Source organism: Xenopus laevis, chromosome 8S (assembly GCF_017654675.1).
Source record: "Xenopus laevis strain J_2021 chromosome 8S, Xenopus_laevis_v10.1, whole genome shotgun sequence".
Taxonomy (NCBI): domain Eukaryota; kingdom Metazoa; phylum Chordata; class Amphibia; order Anura; family Pipidae; genus Xenopus; species Xenopus laevis.
The window spans coordinates 28,999,446-29,019,349 of NC_054386.1; the positions used below are offsets into that span (position 1 = coordinate 28,999,446).

Sequence of the window (19,904 nt, forward strand, 5' to 3'; positions counted from 1 at the left end):
TAAATTTGAACTGTTTATTACTGTTTTGTCGTGGATTTATCAAGCTGGTAGGCATAATAACCAATTCCCTCATACTATACACTATATGTAAAGAGAAATAAATACAATATATGCCTTACTCAATATGTCCCAGTGTGAGTGGCACAACCATGTTTAGTTTCTCTGAAGTCGATTTTGCCAAAAGTGAATGTCAGCTATGTAATTAAGAGGCACTTGAGTATTATAAGCAGAACAAAAACTCATTAAGACTTCCAAAACTCTGCAGGGCACAATGGATTTTAACACAAGGGCAAGGAAAACACTGGGATTGTGGCAAATAAAAGTTAGAATAGCAGCTTTCCCTTACTTTCTCCCATAGATTACTTATTCCCTAAATAGATGCCCTTTGGGTTTTTTAAGGGTCCCTTCTGTACACAAGGGTTTTTGTTACTAGTCAGACTACTACTACATCTGTGTAAACCACAAAATCCCCGTTCAAACAAACAACTGCCATAACCCCAACCTTAAATGGGAAGTTGACTAATTACAAAGGCAACATTATCAGCACAGAGAGAAGCAAAGGTCCACTGGGCAAGGAGAAGCAGGATAGCTATTTACATTACAATTTTTTGGTCACTCTAACACAAAAATCTTAAATCAGAAGCTATTACCGAAGGAAAAGAAATAGGCATTTGGGAATGCATGGAGTAATAGCTGTAGCTACTATCATGGATGGCTGCACGAAGTCCAAAGACCTTAGCAGAAGTGCAAATTACCCTTAGGTAATTTTTTTTGTTTGACCAGGTCAGTCACTGCTCGATAAATAATGACTGGATAGAGAAGTGACTTAAATTCTGTAGGTAATACTCTCTGTTAATCAGACCACAAAGCAATCATTTATAGTGTAATTTATTCCATTTTTGAACTCACGTCCAAGTGGTCCTTCCCACCCCCCCCCTCGGATCAGTTTAGCCAATCAAACATCAGCCAAAAGGAAAAACTGTTCCAATCTGATTTTCCCATGACATCAGTGTCTGGCTTGGAACTGCAAGGAATTACATATCTTCTCAGTGATCTGGCCAAGCGTCATGTGGGTATCTCTGATCCAGACTCGCTCCTATTGGCTGGGAAATCTCCCCAAATCTGTAGTAATTATACGACTGGACTGTGAAAAACACAGAATTGGCATAAAATAAATAAGGTTTGAAATGGATACCCATGAACTTAAGGTAAATTATTTGTTAGAATAACAACCACACAGATCATTAAGATGTATTAAATAGCAGGACTATGCACAAATAACCATTTAGCATAATAACCCCCTCCAGGACTAAAGCTATACAGGGGCTTCCAACATGGCACCTCAGGGTAACGTCAATAATAATTGGACTGTGTATGGGGCCTTCAAAGGAACATGCCAGATATATATTAGGCAGGCTAGACAATTCTGACCGTGGAGGACTACTGAGATGTGTCTATGTGGTCCTTTGGCACATAGGCCTATAACTGGATCAATCAGTCAATTATACCAATAATATGGCAAAACCCATAGATAGGAAATGAGGCAAAATTCTTCTGGTTTGGCAACCTTGAGGATATTGGCATATGTGCCCAGTTTATGAGTTGGGAACATAGATAAGACAGTTTACACCAACCCTATGGGTAACATCAACAACTTATTATTGGACTGTGTGTGTAGCCTTCATGGGAACATGCCAGATATCTATTAGGCAGGCTAGCAAATTAAGCTGCTCCAATGTGTCTATGTGGTCCTTTCCCAATGGATCTGCGTAGTCCTGCAGTACGTTTGGCACGTAGGCCAATAACTGGATTAACCAGTCAATTATACCAATATGGCCAAGCCCATAGATGGGAAATGAGGCAAAATTCTTCTTGTTTGGCAACCTTGTGGATATTGTCATATATGGTCAGTTTATGAGTTGGACAGGTTACACTATACCTAAAATGTCACCCTTAAACAGTGGTGAAGCAGACCCAGAGTTCGCAGTGGGGCCCAGGTCTCCTTCCTCTTTTTAAGGGGTGGTTGTAGGTGACCCGTCCCACACGTGAAATTCGTAGCTGGTGGCAGACAATAGCCAGATCCATTTCAGCAAGTTGAAAGCTACTGTCCATGCTGCTGCTGTCCCTAGAATAACCCTTGAAGGATAAAGACAAATCTTGATAAATAGTTCAAGTATGGCACCACCAAAATCTTTTAGACAGTTCTAAAAAAGAAAAACAAAAAAAAAACAAAATAATGAACTCCAAAAGGAAATAACTTAAAATCTAAAATGTCTTCAAAAATCCCTGATCTTCACAAATAATAAAGCCACATGAAGTAGAACTCGGCAGTCTGAAAACCTTCACGTTTTCCCATTTAAAACAAAGAAAATCAATAGATTTACACAAAAGGTCGGTTGTATCGAACTTTCCACCTCTTCGAGCGGAACCGGAAGAAAAAGAACATGATCATTAAAAATAAGGAAGAGGTGACATATAAGATGACGCACAGGCTCATGTCTATATTGGAGAAGCCGATCCCTAGGAAACTGACAGACTGACTGCTTTCTGCAGCCTCAGAATCTAGACTTTTCTCTGGCTTTTTCTGAACAAGTTTATCCAGAAATTGGGGGTTTTGCTTCTTGACATCGTCTCTTTCTTGGGGTTTCTTGGTGAAATGCGGCTCTTTATTGCCATTGTCAGTGGCGGCTTCACTGAGGTCCTTTCTCGGGTCGGCAAATTCCAAGGAAATCTCCTGGTTGCCATAGTAGCGTTTTAGAAAAGCAAGCACCTCATCTTCATTCCAGCTGTGCACCCCACCAGTCTGGCTGTGGCAAGCAGAGCACAGGTCAGAGGTCGGCCACTGGACCTTTGGAAACTTGGGGTCTTCACTAGGGGCTCCTGTATAAAAAACAAAAAAACACACAAATGGTAGGTCATATGGGAATCCAATGCAAGATTTCAAAAGGAAGGAGAGGGAGTCTGTAACTACAGCGGTATGCTGGCCTAAAACACAAATAGCAGTTTACAGGCAGCAAGGAGTCTGTGACACAGGAAGTGGTGGGACTTGAACACTTTGATGGCAGCTTACTGTTTATATGCAGCATTATCTATAGGCTGCCCTGTCCCCACATATTGTAAATGATCTGTAAAAGGCAGATGCACACAAAGAAAGATGGTACCTCTTCCTGTCAGATGGTGCCGACATTTTTTATGCATTTAGTAGCAAGAACATTATGGAAAAAAATGTCTTCTTGTAAATCTCTTACAAACACAAAGTACAGGTTGAAACACATATTAGAGCCATAGATCAGTGACCATCCCTGAAACCAGATTTAGCCTCTTTCCAGCCAGGCGCCTGACATGGTCTGTATTAATCAGCGCCGCGAATGGATGGATACAGGCAGCAGGAGCCATTATTGCTGCATTATTCAAACTTCATCTCATAGAGCGGTGGCTAAGTGAAAATACTCAAGAGATTTTGCATTTTAACGTGTTCTGTGCCAGCCTGCGGTGCCATGTTTCTAGTTTTCTCTTCTGTATTTGCCGTGTGACAGACACAGAGTTCCAAAGGAGCTGGCGCTGAAAGGGTTAAATTAATTCCGTCAGCTTTTGCCTGACTGTAGGGGATTGAACCGAGCAGAACTGTGCATTGTCCAATTTGGCCATTTACAGATTGGACTGATCATTGGCCAGGGGGATTATACTGTTAGAAAACCAACGTCCAGCAATGTGCCAATGTGTTTCTCAACCAATGGGATTTTCAAATCTTCCCAATAGATATCTGGCCAATTTAAGACCAGCTGATGAGGAGGGCCCCATGGTTAAATAGGCCAAGCTAAAGGGTGCTCTGGACAGAGAGGCAAGTCTTATGGACAGATCTGATCATTTTATCTCTCTTTGTGGAGAGCTGGTTTATGGGACTACATGGTATGGCAGAGGTCATTCCTTCATGAACATCAGTACTATACATACCCCACCCTGGTGCTATGAAAACACAAGACCCCCTTGCAAACGATCATTGAACATAAATAATAAAAGTATATTCCATGGTTTTAACCATGACAGATTCCACAACTTACCAGAAAGTCTGTTGTTGACCACATTGTGCTTCCTCCACAGCCAAAGGATCGCCTGGTCTGGCGTTTTAACACTGTCCACAGTTTCCTTTGCCATTGCCTCAAAATGCTTGGCACATTCTCGACAACCGAAAAACTCCCGTATGTATCGCCTCATGGTCTGCAGGATAGCCCGGGGTTCAGCTTCAAATGCTACAAGAAGAAAGCGAAACATTCATTTACCTGGCTGTACTATTTAAAATACTTATATGCAAATCAAAGGGCATGTTGGGTTAGTGTTTGGGCCCATACAAATGTTTTACCTTCACAGATTCCTTTATGCATTGTGATGCATAGAAAGGGTTTGGCCTACCCTTTGCCTGTGACCTACTACAGGTGTCTTGTCTGTCTGACACACGCACCTCTAAGTAGGGTGAGAAGAAATTAGTGGTTTAGTAGCAAAGCCAATGAGTACAGCGGCACTGCACTAGTCTACCATGTGTGTAAAGTCAGTCTATGTTATATTCTGATCTATGATAAAAACAGGCCACTACAGAGCATGGCAGGATTTCAGCCGTACGGACCCTGGCACGTGAAGTTAACCGGCTTCTCTTACCGCCTAATGGCTTGGCAAGCAGCCACCGGCCACTTTACTCAGATCAATATTTAACATCCTCGCAGCACTAATGTTTTGCTCATCAGAAACTGAGAGTAAACGGAGCGAGGGATCAGCATCTCACCGGGATGGCATCGGTTGCAATGCAGACAAAACAGGTATTATCAGAGAGATACGGGGCTGAATCGGGATACACACGTCACATATTCATAAAAACAGCCTCCCGGCATGAGGAGACACTGGAAATTAGTATTTATGTCCTCGACACTGGGTGCAATGCTTAGAGACGTGAGGGATGTGCTGGTCCTTTTCATACTAGATGTTTCCATTGAGTAGGTATGAGGCTAGACTACTGGGAACACTGGCACCAGAATGAAGTAGTTTATTGGATATTCTTCAGCCTAGAACTGGTCTAAAGAGTGTACTACAGGGTTCTTTTTGGATCCACCTTTTTGGATTCTATTTGGCACTAAATGGAGGCATTAAAGGGGTTGTTCACCTTCCAAACACTTTTTTCAATTCAGTTGTTTTTAGATTGTTCCCCAGAAATAAAGACTTTTTTCAATTACTTTCCATTATTTATTTTTTACGTTTTTCCCAAAATCTAAGTTTAAAGTTTAATGTTCTTGTCTCTGGTGTGGAGTCTGGCAGCTCAGTAATTCAGGTGCAGACTCTAAACTGTTACAATTTTGCAACATTGAGTTGATACATTTCTCAGCAGCAATTCTAACAGCTGCCTGTAATGAAACCCAGAGATTCTGCTCAGCAGGGACAAAGATAAGAAATGTATCAACTAAATGTATCCATTTAGAACAGTTTACAGGATCGGCGACCCCCCCTCCCAGAGCTGCTTTAGAAGGAGAGAAATTACACTTTACACTTCAATATTAGAAAAACCGTCAAACATAGGAAATAGAAAGTAATTGGAAAAAGTCGTTATTTTTGGTGATCTATCTGAAACCAACTAGTTGTTTGAAGGTGAACAACCCCTTTAAAAGGAGGCTATGATGGACACTTTTTTTCAACTATTTAACCTAAGCCGCTTTGGTGTATGTTGCTGTTAGGGGGACACACGTATCAAGCTTTCTGGCTTCTCATATTGGTGATTAAAGAGCCACACATAAATAAGAGACTCGCTGCTAAGATTAAGTCCGATTAAATGCCACTATTAAAGAGCAGGCTTCAAAACAATTTTGAGAAAGCCAAGACACGCCGGGTTAACGAGGCGGAATTAGATTGCCTAATCACTTAATAGGCAGGCACTTGCCCCTCTCCAAACAGGAGGGGGGTGGACACACATCCACCAATTAAAACCCTTCACTTGAATATTATCATAAGATGACCCAAAATTAGAGCATACAATAATAGTCTCTGGTTATATTAAATCCGAAACTAAAGTCTCCTAAAAAATCCTGACTGCAACATGGTCCTACCACTATATGTATTAATCCCGCCTTTTATTTCCTCTTTGCTTAAAGAGCATCCGACCCTTTCTTGCAACAACCGAATGGATCTGCCGGTACAGAAGACTCAGTGCAGAACCACTTGTGGTGCCCATGTTAAAGTTCTATTAACACCCACAACAATATTTAATTTACACCTGAAAATTATTTTCTTCAACAGAACACCCCAAATGATGTTTTTTGTTTAAAGAAAAAGGATTTGCTTACATTTTTAGTTAAATGAGAATGGAATCCCTTTATACAGAGAGCCTACACATCCTAATAGGGCTCCGCAACCCCATGATTTATAAGAAAAAGGCCGACCAGTGCAGTGGAGTTGGTGGCTACCATCAATGGCTGTATGACTTTTTCAAATTAATTTTCTTATTAACTAGAATTTTTTTAATACATTTTCTAATGTAGTCGTCTAACTAAAACTCCACATGCAGAAAAAAAGTAGGATTCAACTTAGAAGTTAAATTTTTTACAAGCAGGATTTTTCTTTTATAAAATTATTTTCAAATTAAATTTTAGAAAACATTTTTTGGAATTTGTACTTTTCCTTTTTTAAATTATATTTTGGAATGACTTGGGATTAAATCCTACTTGCCTTTTCCAATATTCGAAGTTTAAAGTTTGTGGTTTACCTAGCTAATAAACAGGAAACAATGTCAATAGAAGAGGCACTTTGCTCTTACATTTGCTTGTGAAATTCATTTGCCAAATGCAACACGGGTGTTGGTAATATGGCCTCCCTTCCTGAGTTTGTGAGAGGAAAGGAGTTAAAGATGCCAAATGGCTCGTGATTTTCTTAAGTCTCGGATGGATCTTCTCCTGACATCTGCCATATATCATTGATAATCCTCCTTTTCACTTCCTCCCAAACTAACGCACATTCTGGGTTACCCTAATCTCTAAAGTGGACAATAAGCATTAAACTCCTACCTGTGGCTGGGTGGGGGAGGGATTAAAATCCAGCACGCTTTTTACTAGATGGGATTTAAAAACAAGATATAAGGAGATGGAAAAACCTCCACAAGACTTAATCCATCTGACTCAAACTGACCCAGTTCTTATAAGATGTGCTCATCACATTTCCTCTATGATTTGAAACATCCCGGCTTCAGCTTGTGCCGAACAAAAAAGCAGCAGGTTGCACGCGGGGCAGAGGATCTAGTTGATTAAAGGGTAACTGAAGACAAAATATTGTGCCCTAGCAGCGGTACTTAAACTGGACCTTTGGCCCAAGAAGGTGGAATACAGCCCCAAACAGCACTGTATCCCCTACACTATTAACCAACTGATTTTTATACTCTGTTTCAGAGCAACATTCTGCAGATAATACCTACAGAATAGTAAAAAAATGAAACATATGAAAATCAAATCCAAAAAAAAATGTTAGACTAGACTTTCCCTTCTACGTGCGTTCCTGAAATTATAGTACTAAATAATAATTGAATTTGCAAAGAAAAGAAGCCCATAAAGCAACCTATGAACAGAATACATACAGAAATCATATATTAAACCACTTAAATAAGTATATGCAGCTAAAAGGTGTAATATAGCCCCAAACAGCACTGTACCGCCGACCCCACACTATTCACTGCCAGACCCTTTGAACTCGGCTTGAATGCAACATTCTGCAGAAAATACCTACAAATCTATAAAAATGAATGATTAAATCTCAAAAATCTTACACTAGACTTTCCTTTCTATAATCAGAATTAATTTTTAGCTAAACAGGGGCAGCCGGTACAAGCCTATTCTTGACCTTTCCTGTTAAGAGCATGCCTTCCATTTATCAGTGTCACCGGGCAACACAAATAAAATATATATATATATATATCTCTATACAGACGTATGTGAATAAATTGAAATGGCTTTCCGTGTAATCAATGAATAACAGTATTTCTAAAATCAGACAACGAGGCAGAGCTAAAACAAAGTGGCCTGCGCTCCATTACTCGGCCGTATATCACAGGCTGCAAAGTGCAAATCGAAAAATGTTTCATGGTCTTGCGTCTCAGCAGCTTTGATTCATTGCCCTTCAGCCATCAAGTGACGAAAAGTGGATTTGCGACTAACTGTTCAGTGGAGGGCTTCGAGTAGCACCGCAATTTATAGTGGTAATAGATTGAGGCTAATGGACTTGCAGGTCTGAGAATGGCTTGACCCGTGCCCAACACATTGTAATTATTTTCTTAACTCTGGCATTTAGAGATGCCACTTAATCATAAGAGCAACTAGGACAGCTTTATGTATACATGGGAGCTGCCATAATGCTTAGTGTCACAATGTAATACTGTTCCACACAAAGGTGGAAAACCATTCACTGCTACCAAGAGGATAGGGTAGGCGAGTGTCTGTAAATATAATATGCGATAGGCTGCTCTTATTCAGGGTGGCATATAGATACCATAAGGTTGTCTAGAGCTCCGCAGTTTCCTGGTATAAGCTAAACTTTATTCTACTTGTGCAACATCAAACATAGCATTGTATCAAGGAAGGGTTTTAAGAGACGGGGAGCAAAAGCCAGAGGGCCCCATAAAGTAAGATTTGGTGTTGGCACTTGTGTCAAGAACATGCAGAAGCTAATGGACAACAAGAGGAAGCCTTACCAGTGTTTGCCAAGGCATCCGGTTTGACAGCAGCCTGAACAGTCAGAGAGTGGAAGAGCTTCCACAGGGAGCATGGGTAGCCCCTAAGGTTGGACTTACTGCCTCGGCACCCAACCCACTGGGTGTGATTAGTAAGGAATATCCCAGAGATCTAGGTAAAGAAAGGAAACAACTCATAGTTCTTAGCAGATATTTGGGCTTTTTGTGAAAGTAGTTAGCATGGTAGCACCACCAACAATGGCTGTGGCGTTGATCCCAGTAGCCTACCCGCATTTTATTGTTGACCAGATCCAGGATAGCGTCATAAGGGATCGTGTCCAACGGCATGCTAACCAGCCATTCCTGCAGTGTCTCAAGAAGCTTCATCACATGTGGCCTCCCGGGAAATAGCTGAAATATCAGATTGTCTGTAATAAGTATATGGTTGAAAGATCTACAATGAATCTTCTATAATGAAAAAAAGTGATCCTTTAATCCAGCCAAAAAGTGAACCAACTTTAAGTCTAATTATAATATAGTAGGGCCATAAAAAGTGCAGCAAGATCATATTTGTGTCTTTTGGGGAGATAACGTGACATATTATGAAGGCTTCCTGGCTGCAAGGGTCACTAACTCCGGCAACAGGATACTAATTTGGTACTGTACATCTTTATCCTATTCCCTGCAAATGGCAAAAACGGCACCCACCTTGTAAAGGATGGTAACAAAGTCCTTAAACGTCTTGAGTTTCTCACCCTCCAGTGTGTGGTGATTGGCCAATTCTGCCCGGAGAATGTAATGTAAGCCTGACTCCAGGTCTGTCATATACAGTTTGGATCTAGAAGATAAGAGAGCATTACTCAAACTACAGCCTTACGCTCTAATCAAAAGGCATAAAAACCAAAATAAGACAATTATGGTAGCATAGGTATTCCCTGTACTAAGCACAATTCAGCGGGAACCAAAGAGGGCTGTTCCATGCTAAATGAAAAACCGGTAAGTGCTCAGTAATGTCTCATTCCAAAACATTCAGCTGACTGGCACAGGTAAACAAATGAAATAAAGAAAAAAAACATATAAAGTAGGAGTCAGTCAGACCTATCAAACTGGTTCATGGTCGTGTCTTCCTGCTGCACACCTTTGCTCAGTCCTGAATGTGCGGTTTCGGATGGCAGCAGCTTCCTTACATTGGATAGAGCCTTCAAGTGCAAGGAAAGCTGGGACCGGATGGATTTTACACTGTAAATAAAATAATTTTTAAATTACTTTTCTTATCGGGGCTCCTATTGGGGGTGAAGCCTATGAAGACAAACAGAACAGGTACTTGGCTCCTAATCCAGGGTCCAACTGCTGTAGCTGGAGATGAAGTCTATGGACCCTGGAACCATATAAACATTCTGAAGGTCAGATTGAAATGAATTTGCACCCCAAAACCCACAATAAACCCGTACAAGTAAGACGATGCAAAGCTTCCAAATAGAGACAAAATATAGGACATTTAGAAGTTGATGACTCCGCATAAACCTTTGCTCTGCCTGTCTATACGGTGAATTAATGACCAAATCCCTGGAGTGCTGCCCAACGTATTGGTGATCTCTGCCTGGCGCCCAACAGGCGAAGTCCTTTGGCAACCTGTTTTGTTTATGGCTTAGTGTAAATCACTGCTTCCTGCTGCTTATTATTTACATTTAACGATAAACAGCCAAAATCATCCACTGGGTGGGATCCCTGTTCATAAATGTGCTTTGTTTTTAAAGGAGAAGGAAAGTTTAAAACTAGGTTAACTTTATTAGAGAGGTCTATATAAATACACCAGTAAAGTAATGCTGCGCCGATTCCTCTGTTAAAAGAAACACACCACTTCTTTCCTTCTATTGTGTACACATGGACTTCTGTATCAGACTTCCTGTTTTCAGCATAAACCTCCAGGGCTTTGGCTTGAGCATGCTCAGTTTGCTCCTCTCCCCCTCCCTGTTGTAATCTGAGCTCAGAGCTATGGGAGAGCAGGGAGAGACTCAGGAAGGAAGTGATGTCACAGCAAGCTAATATGGAAGCTGCTATCCTAAACAAACAGACAGTTTCTAGAGCTGTTTACTCAGGTATGGAAAAGAATTCTAAAGAAAAAAATAGCGTTCTAGCCTGCACTGTTGTGGCTAATCTATTGGCAATAAATTGGCTTGGTAGCTTTGCCTTGGAAGAAGGTGGTGGGGGTAGACGTGGCAGACAGCTGTCAAACTGATTAATGGCTGGGGTCATGATGATCTTGATCTACCGCTTCATCCATATTTTGGCTGGTTTGGGAATCCCAAAATGGATCCATGTACTTAACCCTTGTACCTCGATGGTCAAAGTTCCACATTAACACCAAAATGCTCTGTGAGGAAGCATCTACTTGAAGCTGCTCTGTCATTACAATAAATGAAAAGCCACCACAGTGTGGTGGATGTTTCACATATATTACCTGTCAGCAGCAGACTGCATCAGCGCACCAGTGCCGTTTTTTTTTTAAACTGCCTGATATCGGCTTGGAAGGTCTCATCCGCGTGCCAATAAGCTGCTGACTTGGAGGGGTTTACATGCACCAGCCTTTACTGAGGGAGTGTGTATTTGGTGACAGATTTTTAGACCAGTCAGGGATTTCAGATAACAGAACAAAAACAAATATTAAGAAAATCTTGAGTTTTAGGAAGTGCTTTCCGCTGTGCAGTTTAATGTTACTCTGACAGTAACATTGTTGCAGCACGAAGAGTTAACCGAACCCGTTTAGGAAAAAAGAGCTCCGTGTATCTCTTACAGACACTTACTCGTTAATTAATCCATGCAAGCCATTTGGTTGGATCAAATAACACGAAGGGACGGAGCCGATACCCAGTTTCTCCAGGATGGGCTTATCAGAAGGCAGCGCTCTCCTCACCACTATGTTACTGTACTGGATCAGATCTAAGATCACCTGCAAGCAGAGCAAGAGATCAGCCGTACAGTATGAATGGATGCAGTGTGAGTAAAATGCGGGTGAATGTGGCCCCTACCTCGCGCCCTTCGTAAGACTCTTCGCTTTCAAAGATGATGGCGGTGTAGTGGGATTGTTTTTGGGTAAGAAGAGACGAAATTTCACTTGAACTAGGAAAGGAAAGACAACTGTAAGGCAAAGGTTTGCGAGGGAAGGATTTACATTATCAAATGTGAATATAATTCTATTACGGCGATTGCACACTGCGACCACTGGGCTCACCTAATGGGCTCCAACGAGGGCCAGGCCTGTGGCTTACTTTCCGCTGGGGACGTTTGAAGGAAATCGATAATCACTTGCCGGACGGTCTGGATCTCCCGGTCACCTACGGCTGAGATAGAACCAGAGCATGTTACTGGGTTTCAGTACAGATCATAATAGGATCGTGTGCAGGTGTATATGAAAGTATCTTATATTAAAGGACAACTTAAGCACAAAAATGAACATGATCAAGAATGCTTTATATCAGCAAATGATTCATGCCTTTACATTTGTCCTGCTTGTGGCTACAGATCTACAGGGATCTACTTGCACATGCCCTTTATAGTGATCATGGTTTTCTTATATCATTGCCGGCCTTGCTGCCTCTGTCGCCCGTTATGTTCTAAAGGTGCGGAAAAACCAAGAAACCCAACCCATTATGTTCTAGCTGAAGCATCTGATGGTTATTAGGGCAACCGGATCTGCTCCCTACGCGAAGATACGATAATACACACCTTTATAATTCTCTCCTTGTGTGAACTCCTTGGTGAAGGCCTTAAAGAACTGAGCAGAAAAACATGAGAAAACACAAAGAAATGCAATTTAATACTGTAGTTTGTAACCCTCAAAACCCGCAATTTGACATTTTTTCTGCTTGCAACGAGAAGAGCATTTCCTGATAATCATGTGATAGGACCACGAGACATGGGAACAGAAAGCTTTCTAGTAGTGTTGTGGGCCAGGCAGGTTTGAGCTGACTTACTCTTTGAGGGGGGGGGGTGCAAGATCACCCCAGATATGAGTGGAGATGTATAAATGAAAGCAGACAGTGGGTCGGGTTTAAGGTGAGAGAGGAGGAATTTTCAATCCCTTTGAATTCTGACGCTATTCAGAAAGGACGGATTTTTGTGTTTTCTCTTAACGTATAGTAACACCTGCCTCTTGCACCCAGTGACATAAACAGCTTTTCTACGACTATTCCACCTGCTTGCCCCCCCACTAACACAGAATGCCGAGATACCTTCCCCTGCTGCTGCTTTTTGGTCCAGGCAGTTGGTGAAAGTGCAGAAAAGTATGAGCATTTTGGGGTCTATTTGGGCTTTTCCTCCTGCTGGTTGCCCAGGAGCACCCACAGGCTTTACCAGTTACCAGAGGTGCCTCGTCCTATTGATTTGCCTCAGAGATGCTCCAATGAGATGGATTCCTCTCTTACAAACAAGGATTCGTAAGATTTTCGGACCGAGTGTGGAGAGTCCCAACATTTTTCGTCTGGCGGAGATCGGTCGTTTGGTCGATCAGACAGGTTAAAAGATTTCTGTCGGCTGCCGATAAAATCTCTGCATGTATTGCCGATCTATTTGACGATATTCAGAAGGAGACTGTCACTAGATTTTGTCGAACATAACTTTCGTACGATTGCTGTCAGGGGCAGAACATCGGCTGATCTGCTTTTTTATTCCACGTAGACTCCTGGGCCCGATATTGTCATTATCTTCCCAGGCCCTTTGCCCTAGTGAAATATTTCCCAGTTTATCCATTACCGCCCCCTTCCCCCATCTCCCCTGAATACTTTGCTTACTCACAGCGAACACTTACCCGAAAGGTGGGATATAAGGTGACACCAAAGTCTTTGCAGGCCCCATAATTGTCCTCCTCGGCGCAGTCCAACACCCCAATCTTTATGGCTGGTTCCCAGTCTACCAGGAGAAACACATAAAGGAGATACTGAGAAATGGGCTGGGGGCCAAACATGGGGGGCGCTGACATTTTAGTAGTCAAGGACTGTAATACAATGGTACCCCAACATCTGTGCCATGCTTTGTTCAATCATTATTACTCCATAAACTCTAGCATATGCTCCACCATGTGCTACAATAATATGACCACTGGGGACAGTGTCTAATTGCATTTATAGTTATCCAACTATAAATGAAGGCATGCATGCAAGTACCAATGGCGACAGCAAATTAGATGAAATGATGACCCAGTTGATTTCTGTTACAGGCACCAGGCTGACAAGACAAGTGAAGGTGAAGGACAGATGGGCAGCCATTCTACAGCCAGACAAAAGGCACAACGGACTCGTTTCGGGCACTGGAATAAAAGTTTTGCTTTGGGGGAATGTGACGCACAACTTGATTTCCACCCGTCACCTCTCTTTTTGAACCACTGAGCTCATGATGTCCCTTCTTCCCCCACCAAGAGATGCACTGAAATGTTAATGTCGGGTGACAATGGCGGCTGGTGTCCTGTTGCACAGGAGGGTAAGGGATCACCAGCTGGAATGCGCTGCTGCGTCTCTTGGAAAAGGGAAAGAGCACTGGCTGCCATTCACTAGATAGGTACAGGATCCCCAAGATAAAGGCATCTCTGATCATCTCCATGTTCTACCTTCCGGCTCTTGGCTTACACGCCCTGTGCCCAAATGTTGCACCAGCCACTGTAATCACCACAAACAGGTCCGACACAGACGCAAACCAAAGTGCAACTTCCCCCTCAGAATTTCAGCACATGGGCACCTTATAACGATACGGACACGTTCCTATAAAACTCATAGGAGCGTGACAGTATCAAGTAAATGCCGCACCCGGAATAGTTCAAATCAAAGCCACCCCCGAAAACCTTAGTTAACCCGACCCTCCGACACTGCTAAATGATTTTTAGTGATGTTGGGCTGGGCGCAGTGCGATCCTTACATAGGCGGTTTGTGAATGAAAACAGGAAATCAGCCTTTGGAAGGATCGCTCCGCCCCCAGCCCAGCGTCACTAAAGCAAAACGGAAGATCTGTTAGTAGCGTCAGCGGCTCGGCTGCACACAGGTTCGCGGGGCAGCTTTGAGGGGGGCTTTGAGGTGAACTATTCCGGGTGCAGACACGTGCCTATGATTTTTATAGATATGTGTCATTATCACTTTAAGTGCTCAATTTTACATCCAAACAAGCGCTTTCCCTGATATTTGCAGTACCACTTTCTTGATACCAATCCTTTCTATAGACTTCAATACAATAGCGCCACCCCTATGGCTCTGTACGTCATGTGCTCCCAGCGTGGGCCCCATTCTACTCATCTCCAGACTCAAACTGGACAAAGTGCTATGTCATTCAATGACCTTCTCCCAATGCTCCCTTGTCTTCCATTTCACACTCCCAATTTCTCCAACTCATTGTGCAACTTCAACTGATCAAAACCAACTGCCCTAAGAGCTAATAGCACTGAATCATGAGAGGTCAGCGGTATTTCTCCTGATCCCCATTGTAAGCAGCGGTCCTACCCTGTTTTATTGCAGTGGATCCTAGCTATCTGTATAATAGAGCATTCTGTCCCAGTGGCTGCACAGATCCTATCTGATCCCCATTGGAAGCAGCAGTGCTGCCCTGCTTTATGGCAGATGAGATTCTAGCTATCTGTATAACAGAGCATTCTGTCCCAGTGGCTCCACACAATAAGCTATTACTGAATATAAATAAGTGATTCCCAAACACAGCGTGCTCCCAGTCCAGCAATCGTCAGGCTCTCTTCCGCCTCCAAAATTAAGGTTTCAAAAATATCGCTGTACACCCTTAAAAAATTTATTTGAGGGGGAAAAAACAGGAAAATAATAATATAGTGCAGTATTTCGGAACACATGTTTGATGTGCTTTTTTCACATTTCACAATAGTTAATGAAACTCTTTGGGGTACACTTAATTAGCACAATACTATAAACACATGTATGGTGGTGTTTTAACTAAAAATACTACACAATAAGCTATACCTTCATACTGTACTGTCTTAGGGAAACAATATGGCACCTCCCTGATCACATATGTATAAATACAAATATACAAACAAGGAATGTTATGGGCACACAATAAGCTATACCCTCATACTGTACTGTCTAAGGGAAACAATATGTCACCTCCCTCCTCCCATATGTATAAATACAAATAAAGAGAGAAGGAAAGCTCTGGGCACACAATAAGCTATACCCTCATACTGTCGGAACTAGTGAGAGTGCTGCTGCTGGAGTAGTGGTTTTGCCAGGACTGCGAGGGTCTGGGGGAGATCCATTTGCCACAATAATTGCAGGGTTGGTCCTTGCTAAGCTTTTCTTTTCAAATTTTGCAGTTTTTGCCTCTTAAATGAGGAAAAAAAACAGCTTTCTCTGCCAAGTGTAGGGAGGCTGAAGCTAAGGAACCCAGAGCAGGTGTGAGTACTGGCAAACGTGCAGTAAAATCCGGAGTTCAGGTGAAGTCTCTGGAAGCAAAGTGAGAGGAAAAGTTTGCAGAGGAAAGTGAAGGCCTTGTCTGCAGCAGGAAAGAAGGAAAGTGCAAAGCATGGGAACAGCACAGTACCTGGAGGGGAAGCAGGAGGGCCAACACAAGCCATGGACTCAGTAACAGCCCTGCCTGTCTCAGCTGAGAGCACTTCTGCCATTACTGCCAGAGAATCTGGTCAGGACACTGGGGAAGGAACCAGTAGCTCTGCAATCTGCTTGGCCATTGTTTTAGTAACGGAGGAAGCCATCATGGAGGAGGCAGCATGTCTGAGCACTGGGGAGGCCTTGGAAGGGAGCTGCCATGGAGTACAGGGCAGCAGTGATTCCAGCAGCAGACCAGCAGAGGGAACCCATGAACCGGAAAGTGCAGCAGAGGGATTGTGCTGCAAAACCAATATGGTTACTGGAAGGCTGAGAGCCAGCAGAGCTGGAGGAGGACTGCAAACTACTGGCAATATCTGTTCCCGAGGAAACCCTGAGGGGGATTGAAGGTGCTGTACCTGCAGACAAGGTAAAACATTATATTTCTTTGGGGTTCCAGAGTGCTAGAGACTTTGATAAACTGAATATAGATTCAGACCCCCAAAAACAGCATAAGGGGGAGAGTGTGTTGGTCTCTGATACAATCATTAAGGTCATTTAAGCTATGTAAAGTCTGCAGAAGAGGAAGGTGGAACTGAATGGCTCATTAATGAGAAATATAGAAAGCACTGGCCTTACTAGTGGGGAATTCAGGGCCCAGGGCATAAGGACAATGGTCCAGTTAAATAAAGAGCTGGAGGAGCTGGAACAGGACTAGAGCCATTCCCATAACCAGGCCAGAGACAAAGGTGGTGACTATACTCTTTAAGAATGAATCTATCCCCTGGAGGATATTATGGTCTGGCTGAGGAGGCAGTGTAAGGTGCTGTCCCCACTCACTCGTATTTACAATGAGGAGCAGTTCTGGGTGGCCGGGTACAGGGCACAAATAAGGTTGGAGGTGCAGAATAATGTCCCTAAATATCTTCCCAACTCTTCTTTCATAGGCAAGGAGAGAGGCTCCGGTTTCTACCCTGGGCAGCCTCGCCAGTGCTTCAGGTGCGGCTCCAAACGCCATCTGGCCAGTGACAGTGAGAACAAGGTGTGTGCGATGTGTGGGGCAAAGGGCCACGTCAGCAAAGAGTGCAGCAAGATCCAGTGTAACCAGTGTGGTACCTTGGTCCACACCGTGAATACCCAGATGCCTGGCATATCACTAAGGCTTGCCCACAGGTAGAGGAGGAACTCTTTCAGCCAATAGAGGAGACTGTAATGGAGCAGGGAAGGACAGAGGAGCCAATGGAATCAGGTAGAGATGCAGATGGAGAAGTGAGGGAAAGAAATAGTGAGGAAGAGGAGGCAGGGGAGGAAAGTCAGAAAGGGAGAGCAGAGAGTCCCGCCAAGAAAATGCACCGCAAAGTCAAGGCAAGTGGGGAGAAGGAAGAAGGGTGGAAGGTGGTAAGAAAGTAAGGGAAGACGGCTGGGAAGGTCCTTTTTGACAACAGAATTAATGTGTCCAACAGATATGTGCTGCCTGAGGGTAAGAGTTGAGGGGGAAGTGGCAGAGGAAGAGGAGGAGGAGATGAGAAGGGTGGAGGGAGGAACAGGAAAGGGAAAATGCAAAAGAAAAGCGGGAGGAAAGGGAGAAAAAGAAGGAAGGTCAGGAGCAACAAGAAGTTAAAGGGAAAGTAAAGGAAAGTTACACTAACAATCCACAACACCGGGAAGGGGCAATAACTGAAGATCAGGGCAAGAAGTGGAGGTTTTCAAGAAATTAGAGGGATCCAAGTGAAGAGATACAGTGGGGGAAGATGTTCAGGGCAAATCCATTAAACCCTCAGAAAGTCAGAGGTGCAGGCGCTCCTAATGTTGGGTTATTAATCAGCATTTAAGGTTCATGTGATGTGAGAAATCACAAATCGCAGTAACTAACTGTATAGAAATTAATTATTTTTGTTTTCTATGATGAGATAAAATAGCAAATGTCTTTGGGTTTGTTTAATATTCGTAATTGCTCTTCATGATGTCTATTATTTTATTTTAATGCTTTTTTTTAATCTGTTATTTGAATTAATCTAATAAACAAAAAAAAAAATCCCCTCCTCCCATATGTATAAATACAAATAGACAGAGATGGAATGTTCTGGGCCCTTGGCTTTAAGTTAAGGGGAAGTTAGACGGGGAAGATGAAAACAGAGCGAATGTTTATAATGGGGCAAAAGACAAGAGTATTACACACAGAGATCAGGTGTCTGACAGTGAATCCCAGCCAGTGGAAGCTGTGAGTGAGTCTGACAAGCAGAAAGTCAGTGCGTTGCTAAACTACAACTCCCAGCATGCTGTGGGAGCTCAGAGCAAGCAGATGAATGGTGGGGGGGGTATTGTGTCTGTATAAGGCCAGTAATGAGCCCCCAGTCTGGGACAATAGAGCCTGGGCAAGAGCAGATGAGAGGGTTTAGCAGCAGATCAGGACACTTACCGCGCACATCCCGGGCCAGGGCCTTCCAGGTGGGGGCGTAGTTGATGCAGTGTCCGCACCAGGACGAGTAGAACTCGAGGAGCCAGGCAGAGGAAGAGTTAAACACAGCCCGCGCCACCGACTCCTTATTCAGGATGGTGACAGAATCCTCCGGCCCGTACAGCGTCTCCCCCCGCGCGGTCCCGGCCACAACCAACAGCAGCAACAACATCGGTACCGAGCGGAGCGGCAGCCCCACGAACGCGGCCATTGCGCCTCTTCCAGCGCGCACAGCCCCTCTGACCTATCACCCCGTGACGTCACCGCCCCGCAGCTGCTCACGCAGCCATGGCAACCACTGGGGGCGGAGCCTTTGTGACCTAATGCTGCTGCTGGACCATCGGATCTTGCTGTTATGCTTCTAGTCGCTGCTATTGCCCTGTTGGGGCTCAGTCACGTGCCAGTAGGTTTTGAACAGGTGACTGTCTCTGCTACATTCACTGCACAGTTCGGTTTTTGTAAGGCTTGTTCCGGTCTGAACTGTCTGTTTCGTTTTCGGCCTTATGAAACCCGAACAATAATCTGGCGAATACTGTACATGAAAAGCATTAAAGGGGAAGGAAACCTAGTTGGCGCAAAAACCCTCCCCCCGTGTGTTGCCCACCCTCCCTCCTCCCTGGCCTACCCGTCCCACTGGGCAAATGCCCCTAACTTGTTACTTACCCTTCTGCGCAGGTCCAGTCCAGGGAGTTCACAGACGACATCTTCTTCCATGCGATCTACTGCGCATGTGCCAAAAGTCACGCGCATGCGTGGTAGATCGTACCGGCGAAATGCTCCTACTGCGCATGCGCCGTTCAAAGCAGGAAGAAGATTGCGTGGAAGAAGATGTCCTCTGTGAACTCCCTGGACTGGACCTGCGCAGAAGGGTAAGTAACAAGTTATGGGCATTTGCCCAGCGGGAGGGGGGGAGGGTTTTTGCGCCAAGTAGGTTTCCTTCCCCTTTAAGTACTAAGATACTCACCTTTCTTATTATTACTACAGATACTAGGGATGCACAGAATTCACTTTTTTGGATTCGGCCGAACCCTTTGTGAAAGATCCGAACCCTAATTTGCATATGCAAATTAGGGGTGGGAAGGGGAAAACATTTTTTACTTCCTTGTTTTGTGGCAAAAAGTCACATGATTTCCCTCCCCACCCCTAATTTACATATGCAAATTAGGATTCGGATTTGGTTCGGCCAGGCAGAAGTATTCGGCCA

At 43.6% G+C, this 19,904-nt stretch overlaps 1 protein-coding gene across 2 annotated transcripts; it reads right to left on the reverse strand.

Moving 5' to 3' along the window:
• On the reverse strand, positions 1 to 19,025 carry qsox2.S (quiescin sulfhydryl oxidase 2 S homeolog). 2 transcript variants are annotated; one of them, XR_001932855.2, is made up of 13 exons: positions 18,662 to 19,025; positions 13,500 to 13,600; positions 12,419 to 12,467; positions 11,925 to 12,033; positions 11,722 to 11,812; positions 11,497 to 11,642; positions 9,791 to 9,931; positions 9,401 to 9,530; positions 8,981 to 9,103; positions 8,714 to 8,864; positions 4,062 to 4,250; positions 1,940 to 2,880; positions 1 to 1,144 (listed from the first exon to the last, which is right to left on the reverse strand). XR_001932855.2 is itself a non-coding variant. In NM_001093977.1 (12 exon segments), coding segments are annotated over 12 exon segments (1,980 nt in total). In that variant the 5' UTR covers positions 18,912 to 18,925; the 3' UTR covers positions 873 to 2,380.
• Positions 19,026 to 19,904: the final 879 nt, after the last annotated feature.